Source organism: Ruditapes philippinarum, unplaced genomic scaffold (genome assembly GCF_026571515.1).
Source record: "Ruditapes philippinarum isolate M1 unplaced genomic scaffold, ASM2657151v2 ctg3182_1_1_1_1, whole genome shotgun sequence".
NCBI classification, from domain to species: domain Eukaryota; kingdom Metazoa; phylum Mollusca; class Bivalvia; order Venerida; family Veneridae; genus Ruditapes; species Ruditapes philippinarum.
In genome coordinates, this window is record NW_026864029.1 from 41656 (window position 1) to 51768 (window position 10113).

General features: G+C 31.9%; 1 protein-coding gene across 3 annotated transcripts; it reads left to right on the forward strand.

The window, feature by feature from the left end:
* Positions 1 to 323: 323 nt before the first annotated feature.
* On the forward strand, positions 324 to 6379 carry LOC132724192 (mucin-2-like). 3 transcript variants are annotated; one of them, XM_060709011.1, is made up of 8 exons: positions 324 to 451; positions 974 to 1094; positions 1465 to 1575; positions 2041 to 2113; positions 2909 to 3421; positions 4389 to 4667; positions 5152 to 5304; positions 6256 to 6379. In XM_060709011.1, exons 2-8 carry the CDS (start codon positions 981 to 983, stop codon positions 6291 to 6293), a joined length of 1281 nt encoding a protein of 426 aa, XP_060564994.1. In that variant the 5' UTR covers positions 324 to 451; positions 974 to 980; the 3' UTR covers positions 6294 to 6379. The 3 variants fall into 3 exon arrangements, with proteins under 3 accessions (XP_060564994.1, XP_060564993.1, XP_060564995.1); XM_060709010.1 differs by having other exon boundaries at positions 333 to 454; positions 976 to 1094; XM_060709012.1 differs by having other exon boundaries at positions 352 to 454; positions 965 to 1094.
* Positions 6380 to 10113: the final 3734 nt, after the last annotated feature.

Below are 10113 nucleotides of genomic sequence, written 5' to 3' on the forward strand. Positions count from 1 at the left end.
TTCTACACACTATATGGGGAGGGGGGGGGGGGTCACAATATGAGTATATTGTATTATTAAAAAAAGGGCTGGGTTTTTTTTAGAAAAGACCAACTTTACTTGATCTGTAATAGGGAACGATCGAAGCTTCCAATACACAGTTTATTCATTCTTTATTTCAAATTAGACATATTAGGTAAGACTTTAATAGACTTCAATAAATTTCTGTGAATAAAATATTTTACTTAAGGGTGAGCATAGTTTGCCTTTAAGTGAAATGAGTACTACGCTTCAATGTAAGAAGATATATGTACGTCGGTCAAAACATCAAAGATTGTGAAATGTTGAAACATTATTTCAGTGCCCAGTGTTATCTTTAGTAGGTCATAATCCTATCATGTTGTAATTAAATACAAGTAGAAATGTGTTCGTATTAAAGTTTGTATGTGGAAATAATAACCTAGAAGGAAAAAAGGTAAACAAATGGTTTGATTTTGACGAACATAACCACAGGTTGGAGATGGTGAAGCTGGGGTACTCATGCATGCAAATTAACCGAAACAATTTGTTCTGCCATTTATTTCTATTGCTTCATTATACACTAGCTGCTAGATTGTTGTAAGGTTCTGTTGATACAATTGTATATCTATCATTGTGACAAGTGTGTCACTTTTAGTTATTGTCTGTTCTTTATGATTATGACAACAAAAGTGAAAACATATAAAGCAGTGGTTATAAAATAAAAAAAGATATTTAAATTGGAATATCACTCTAATTGAAAAAAAAGGAGATAAACATTAAACTTGGATGCCGCCTATAGTAGCAAAATGTGCAAAATGTTTAATTTAACATTGAAGACAATATAAGATTATATTATACTAACGAACCACTGCTTTTATTCTGAATTAGTATTTCATAGAGTTTCAACTCTAAACTTTTCTCAGAGGAATATTATTGTTAAGATTACTTTATGCCATTTACTTAGTTTATTTTCAGATACAATGGATCTGTACAAAAGTAGGGTATTAACGGCGTTATACCTTTTCCTTCAAACTGTGATATGCGACTACTCTTGTGTGTGCAATTACAATGTTGAAAAAGCGGTATTTCCATCGGTTAGTCAATGCATTCCATGTTTGATTATATAAACCCGTTCCTAATTTGAAATAAGAGGTACCATTGCGCCTTGACAACCAAATAACTGAAAATACTGGCATGGGAAATTTGTTGAAAATCGCAGAAATATCATGGAAAAAGCCACATAATTAATGCTCCTTAGCAACGGTTTAATCTGTATTCTAATATTAGCATTACTTGTATTAAATACAATGATTATAGAGAACCAGGAAATGCTTTAGAATGTTTTTAATATATTCTAAATTTAATGATAACTTAAGTCATACGTTACACGAGATTACATTAAATGCTTTTGTTAAGTCGTTTATACTTTAAATAAACAATTACAATGTGTTATGTCACTTTCAGAAATCGGAGCAAGCACAGCCAATTGGTTACATGTATGAGTTTGATTGTAAATATCAGATAGGAACTGGTGACAGTGATAAAGATTGGATAAGTATTGGTTTTGAACACCAAGTAAGTTAATTAAGCTGTAATACTGACTTATAAAATTTGTGACTTAATCTATTATTGCTTTTGCTTTTGCTCGGGTTTTCAATTTGTAAACTGGTACAATATTTATATATTTTAAACATTGTACCATATACATTTTCTTCTATAAATGCCTGCGATTTCAACGGTTATTGCTCACCGTGGTAGTCATTGTATATTGACATAGCTGTTGAAACAAAAATGAAATTTTAGATTTTGATTTTTCAGATTGATAAAATGTTTTTGCATGGCATTTTGCTTAGTTCTATTATTTATAAAGGACAGGACAGTAGATGTCACCATTTACTTTTAAATAACCAGAAAGCTGTAATAGAATAGGAAAGAAATATGACAGAATTTGTAAAATTGTAAAATTCCTTCCCACCTTTGTAATCATACTAAAGGGAGAAATGTTGATTGAACTATGAATTTTATATGCATGCAATGTAGATTGGGTATATAAAGAAAGATGGACAGATAATGGTACAGATATGTGCAGGGAGCCGACCTGATGAAGATCTTGGTACGGCTTTTAGATATTACTTGTTACACATTAAAAGGATGGATATGAATAGGTTTCAATGGAATGTGTACCAAATATTATTTGATGTCAATCGCAAATAGGAATAAGATTTATTAAGAGCATTGTCATACAATATTGCACGGAATAAAGGTCAGATATGCAGCTATCAAGAAGACCGATTGCAAACATGTAAATTTACATAATAAATATTGTCATCATACCACACTTGTGCTTTAACAACGAAAGGAACGGTGATTGGATTTGTGAGTGTTCATGTAACAGAATAGAAGAGCAAGTAAATATATAACGGGTTTATGCACAGTATCAGTCTACAACCATAAGGGTAAAAATAAACAAACAGAATGAAACTTACTATAAATATATATGCCAATGTTTGACAGATTCAAAGGATAATTAGATGAAACAACCTTTTTGGTTTATTATTCCAAATATTCTGAAAATATAGGACAGTTAATAGCACGGATTTAAATACACTACTGACCAGTACTTGATGTTTTACGAATTCAGAAGTAATTGCAGCAATCGTGCATAACCACCATATGAATACATATGTTCCCTAATTCAAATGTTACTTTTCAGTGTTGAACTCTGCCTAAGTAGGTGTACTTTCCAGTACCGTCCATAAACGTTCTGTCAAACCGAGTCTGCATTATTTTAGTATCGATGTTTTGGCGTTCTTTATGGATTCTTTTTTTATTTCAACTTAATGTAATAAGAAGTAAAGTATTTATAGTTAAGAAACTTGTCATTGTCTTTTTTCTTTCTTTATTTAAGTAACAACAACACCGGCACCACTAACAACAACACATTTTGTTACATCCTCTACGACTAAATTATCAACTCCAGAAAAGTCAACAGTATCTACTACATTAACAAAGCAAACGTCTACGACAGACCTGCCGACCACATCTACCTTACCAACGCTATCTTCTACAGTGTTACCTTCAACAACTTCAGTTACTCCTTCAACGATACCAGCTTCCACGACAATACCGTCAACAACAATTAATTCGACCAAATTTTCTTTTCCATATTCTTCGTCTACTAGGATACAAACTACCAAACTTTCAACACCTGTTACATCTCCAAATACTGTTTCATCTTCACACATGCCACTCTCCACATTAACTAGAGCTTCTACGACAAGAACAACTACACATACGGCCCAAACAAATGCTACAACTTCAAATTCACCTTCAACCTCAACAACCCAACAGACTACTTTAAAATCAACAACTTTACCACCAATTGTGACCACAACTTTGCGACCAATACAAACAACTATAGGTAACTTCTTGACCCTACTTTGATGTTTTAATATAAGTTGAAATATATACATGTATACATTTAAGCCAGCTTAGGGTAGTGATAAAAGTGTTGTTTACAAAACAATAGAGAAAACAGAGTTCCGCAAAAAAACAAACACCAAATGACCTCATAATTGAAAATGTTGCAGGTTAAGTTTGAGCCTTTTCATACACAGTAGAGGTGATTGCAAGCTACCGTCTACACTTCCTCTTGCACCGATTTAATCCAAATCCGATATATATATACAAGTCAATTATGAAAAATATAAATTAATGTGGTCAAGCAACAATTGAAAACAGTGCATTTTTTTTACTATGGTATGTTTATTGTGATCCTTTCGTTGCAAACAATAGAAAATAATTCTTCGTTTGATAGTGTAATATATTTTAAACTTACTTCTTTTTATTTTGTTACTAGAATTTTTACTATATAACTAACAAATGATATCAGAATAAGTTATCAGATATTTCTGAATAGTGAAAACAAAAATCAATACTTTTTAAACAAATGTTATGTAAAACAATGTTGTTAAATATTTGTTTAATGGATTTATCCAATCTCATTAAAATCAAAGCCTAACTGTCGCTCAACAACCTTTCGCTAGAAAGCGAAGAATTACGGAGCGAAAACGATGATCTGATTTTACTGAGATTGGGATCTATCCTGTCATGAATTAGGAACTTTTATTTGTCACTATAGATGAATTAAGGTAGACGGCAGTTTAAAGACTTGTAAGCTGTTTCTGTTGAAAAGATGAAAATATTTGCCGACTAAGCAGCACTTCTAATTTGTATAGGAAATTAATGTATTAACGTATCCTAATAATAATTTCAGGTCGTATTCTTGTCAACAGTAAACAGTACAGTCATATATGAAGGCCGTTCAGTAGGTTTCATATTTAAATTAAATTAAATTACAAAAAGCTTGTTCTAATCTATATTTCTAGATACAACGCCATCTTGCGCTGTGTTATTGAAAGACGTTATATCTAAAGATAATGCGACGCTATTTGCATATGGAGATAAATGTTTAGAACTCCTTTATATACACACCACATGGGTCAATGCTGAGCTAGAGTGTAAACGGAAAGGTGGTCATTTAATAGAGATAGATAATTCCATTGAGCAAAGGGTTGTTCACCAAGTTATTGACACCTATTATCATGAATCTGTATGGATAGGCCTTCATGACAGACATCACGAGGAAAGGTTTGAGTGGACTTCAGGTAAGGTTAACATATATAAAACATTTCAATGAAATCAATTACAAAACAGTACTTTTACCTACCACTATTGTGTCAATGTACTCTGTCTGAGGCATACTTCTGAAATATGTTTGTTTCTTTGTCATATTTATGTAATCCGATATCTAAATCCAATAAGAAAAACAAATAGAGAAAAGCATAATCCCTAATGAAGGCCCAAAACTTCATAATTGAAAATGTTGGAGACACGGTTTGATTGAGCATGTTCATGGACTGCTGTGGTAAATTTAAGCTACCGTCACTGTCCCGTAGCAATACTAACTAATTCTAATTGTCTAGTTTATCTCATATTTGATATATGAACTTAAAACCTCTTAAAACTACATCCAAAACGAGATTGTGAAGACATTTATGCACACATCAAATGAGTCAATGTAGAACTCGAGTGTGAATGAGTCATCTGTCATCATTTAGCCCTATTTTCGAATTTCAATTTATTGTACAGGAAAAGCCGTTGTTTACACTAATTGGTATCCGGGAAGATTAGATCCAAATAACCACTGGACAGAAGATTGCGTTGCCATGGCATTGAATAAATATTCCGGCCGATGGGAAGATCGTGACTGTAGTGAGAAAAGGGGCTTCATCTGTCAGTTTGGTAAGTAATACGATACATGTAATTGAAAAAAGTTCGGGTCAAAAATGAAAATAATTATTTAGCACCATTCATATTAAGTCATTTGAGTTGTATAATGTTTTTCAAAGATGCAAGGCAACTAACAATATCAGCATTATATTCTCCATTCAGATCACAAATAGCAATTTATTAAATGGGTTCCTGACTACAATGGTACACATATGTTTTATTGTTTTTAAAAAGAAAAGAAAATCTTCGCAAACGTTTGTCTAAATTAAATATGCGACAATAGCTTTTGTTTTTATGCCTTACTGCCACACCCACATGCTTTGTTTGTTCTTGTTTTTTTTTCTTTTACACGTCAGAGATGTATACCGATGCTACTATTAAAACATTTTCTCGCTCGAAATGTTTCCATTCATTCTTGTTCCATATCGAAATGTTTCCATTCATTCTTGTTCCATATCGAAATGTTTCCATTCATTCTTGTTCCATATCGAAATGTTTCCATTCATTCTTGTTCCATATCGAAATGTTTCCATTCATTCTTGTTCCATATCGAAATGTTTCCATTCATTCTTGTTCCATATCGAAATGTTTCCATCCATTCTTGTTCCATATCGAAATTTAAAATCGATAGAACGACAAAGCCAAGTACATGAGTTCCAATCTAATCCGTGTAAAGTAAATACATGTTTCTCTATATGGACTTTGTTACATTCTTCCTTGATAATCCATTTTAAATTGATAAATGTTTTATTATTGATGTTTCGCTATATCAGTTGGTATTGAAGTGTACATTTTTTTCATGATATTTTCCTGATGTCTAATAGAAAGTGTCATATACATTTGCCAACATGACGCGAGGTACGTTCCATACTTTTAGGCTGCCGTTTCTTTTACTACAGGAAGTGCACAAGTATGCTTGTAGTAAACAATATTGATGTATCATTTATTTACGTCTTTTTTCAGGAAGGCACACTCTAAAATTACCAGTCCTGATTGGATAGTTTCAGGAAGATTTGTCACAGACCAACCTAAATGAATCAAAAACAAATATACAACTAATGTAACTAAAATTATATTGATGCCCCTATTGTAGTTGTTGTTGTTTTTTTCGAGTTAGATTATCTAACTCTATAATTTTGTTTTAAGTTATTTGTATTACTAGTTGGTTATATCATACCTATCTCTTTGAAAGGAATAAAAACACTTATATACACCCCTAATAATTATATAGAGCATTGTTAAAACAATAAACATAACAGCCCTATCAAAGTTCTGATAACATAATGATCCTTGATAGATCTTTCCCTTACGATGCTGCAACCGGAAGTTATAAGCCATCCGTGCAGTCTGACCAAGATCTTCGCTAATGGCATACTATTATACATGTTCATCTTAATATCCCAAAATATTAATATTTAATTAATGGATAGTCTCGAAAATTCAAAGATTAGCTGGTCATTTTAAGACATTCAGCAGGGTAAGGGTTTCAACGAATTCGTAAGTCATATTACAAATAGAAAAATAGTTACCATAATAATGATGATGTGATGGATACCTCTGCTAAAATAATAAAATAATAATCACGGAACTTAGTTAAGGTAGCTCGCTACTTTCCGACCGAAATATGACAACATCTCAGATCTTGATGATTTTTTGTATGCAAACGTATAAATATGTGAGCTGTACTTCTGCAGTATTATTTTATAAATAAACAGCGTTACTATGACGTCAAAGCGCCCTCTATCGGTGGCGGCAAAATTGCGTCTTTTTTATCAATAAACCGGTCTGTTCTTATCAATTTTCATCCGATTTATTTCATTTTAATTTTATAATGTTCAGTAAATGAATGTCTTTGTAATGATGTCTTTCTTTAACATTTACTCAATAGTCTGTGATTTTACCTCATTTTTCTCTACGTTCTGACGTCCATATTTGATGCAAATATCGCGCGATATCGCAATAAAGATTGTGTAATAAAAAAAATCAACACGGTGAATTTTGCTATAATTTTCCGAGCGTGTAGTGAGATAGTGAAGGAAAATATTTATGCAATAAAAATATAGGGTCAACGCGTAAGATATTTTGCTATTACTGTTTTAAAATAAAATAAAAGGTGAGTGAAACGTAATGATTTTGGTGACGTTAATAGATGTTGGAGTTCAAATAACAATTTTCTTACGTCAGACATTACGATAGTAAGTATAAACAACACAGGGACTTGATGAAATGTATATTTTTTAAATTGTTGATTATTTTCTCATTGAAAGCATGTGCTAGATGAGCACATTTACAATGTTTAATCCGACAATCCCTTTTTAAATACTTTCCTAATTTGCAGGACACTGTCTCATACATCTTTTAATTCTAATTTTATAATGTGATGTTGTTAAAGTGTTATATTATTATATGAATTAACTAGTTTCAGCGCAAAAAATAAGATTCACATATTGCTGTATCAATGAAGTAAGAATATTAGTTTGCTTATCTTATACCCGTAGAATATTTATTTTACGTTACATTCAGCTTTAAAATCACATAAAGGCAGACGAGCCTCGGTGTCAAAACACATCGTAAAAATACAATTAAAATAGATATGCATACAAATGTGCCGAAATAAGTGATAAATAAAATTCAAATATGTTAAAGCGACTCCACTGAGGTTTTTTGACATGATGGAACTGAAAATATTTTTTCCAGATAAATGTACCATTTGATGTAGGTTTAGACCATTAATCTTTGTGCAAAATTTCAGAGCATTCGCGCACTTCGTTTTTCCAGAATAATTATTCAAAATGAAAAGCGTTTAAACGCTTTTCACCCAAATCGGGCTAACAAAAGCATAAAAATACGATTTTCAATTTATTTCAAAGTATATTTCTTAACTATCTTCGCATATATTTCTGTTTAAAGTGCCCCAGCTCATTTATGTAAGAAATTCAAATGTTATGTGTTTGGCTTTTCAACCTCAGTGGAGTCCCTTTAAGAATATTTAAAAACAAACTGTACAAGAAACAAAAACCTTTATTTTATTTTTATTTTTGCTTACCATTTTTAAGTCTGTGCAATACATAGATTATATAATTATAATCTAATTAAAATGTCATGATAATTAGAAAATGAGCACTTATGTGACAAACGGAAGCAAAATCATACTGAATAAAAAATATATAAGCATATTCGCAACTGCATTACTCAACTCGGATTCATTACCGCTTGTCATAACAGTATAACATAGCGGGCTCAAAGTATTATTTATTTCTAAAGAGCTCACTACATTTTACCTCTGTAGGGCAACCACTCTAGGCAACAAAGGGCATTTCTCTGTAAAGGTTATACTGTATATTTTAATTAAATACAAAATATAATTATTAAATAACTTGTGCAACATTTGTTACCACTGAATACGAATAATGTATTATGTTGACGTTATCTTGTTCATTTTTTAATACAATACAGTTTGCTTTAAAACAAAAATAAAAAAACAAGAAAAAAATAAACAACCTCAAAACACACACCAAAACACGTGTTCATGATGTAAACAATAAAGTGAACTTCTCCCTTATTAAGGGAGATCATAATCAGGTATTTAACTTTGAATATTCTTCTGTTGCCACGTTGTAATCGGTAAAGAGGTCTTACGCAGAATTCGGAAGGCATGGATTCGAGACACGACTGCGTATTGTACTGCGTATTATCCTTTAGAATTGTTTACTGTGAATGAAATGTTTCAAGGTCCACCTCGGACTCCTGTCATTCATTTCCAAAGAGAAGTTGATACTGTGAGAAACACTGGTTTCGTTAAATTTCCTCCGCTATAATTGAAATACTGTTGAAAGCGGCGTTAAACCCAATATTAAAAAAAATAAGAAGATATAAAACATAAAATGCATAGTTCATTATTTTGATAGGCTCTACATAGCATTGCATTATGTGCAGACAAACGAGCTTCTCCCACAACCATAATCACACAAATTGAGAATCCTACATAATCGCCTTCAGTACAAGGGAATCTGTATTTAATATGCAAAATTCTCCGCTTCTGAACATACAAAATAAATCAATGGATCTTTCGCCACTAATCGAGAAATGATCGCGGCTTCAGGTCGCCTCAAAGATGCGCTAGTAAACGCATACCGCGAGTCAGCTAGTTTAAAATAAATAAGAATATCTGTAATTATATGTGAAATACGTGAGAAATTAAAGCCATAGCATGAGAGCGTGATTCCTGCTTTAAATCTGAGTCCCACGCTTAGTGCAGGATATTTAGCTGCGAGAGAAAATAGAATAACTGATGGCTGTCAATAAATAAATTTTTATACGTGTAGAAATTTTTGAATTAAATGTCTGCTAGATTTTATAATATAATTAAGACTACCAGTGAATCATGACTTACGTACAAATCGTTGCTACTTCCAGTTGATCATATATTTTTGAAACGTAAATTGGATTCATTTCCTACCAGAGACATAGATGTTATCTATGTCTCTGTTCCTACTAACTGATATAAAAATTATACAATTCAAAATTGTTACATATGATAATATGGAAGTTTGTACCGGGATACACATTGCGACTGCACCAGCCTGTTCATTCTCTTTTTCTGACATTCTTTGCAAAATTTGTTTTTATAATTTCCACTTAGGTGACCTTTTAATTATATTTTTCAATGTTCTGAATTGTCTTTCAGTACTTGAGGTATTTATATCCATTCGTTGCAGTTTTTCAGAGATTGATACCAACTTTTGCAGACAGTTTTACCCTGAATTGTTGTACATGTATATATTTGAAGATATTCATCGAAATGCAGGCATCTCTGACAGG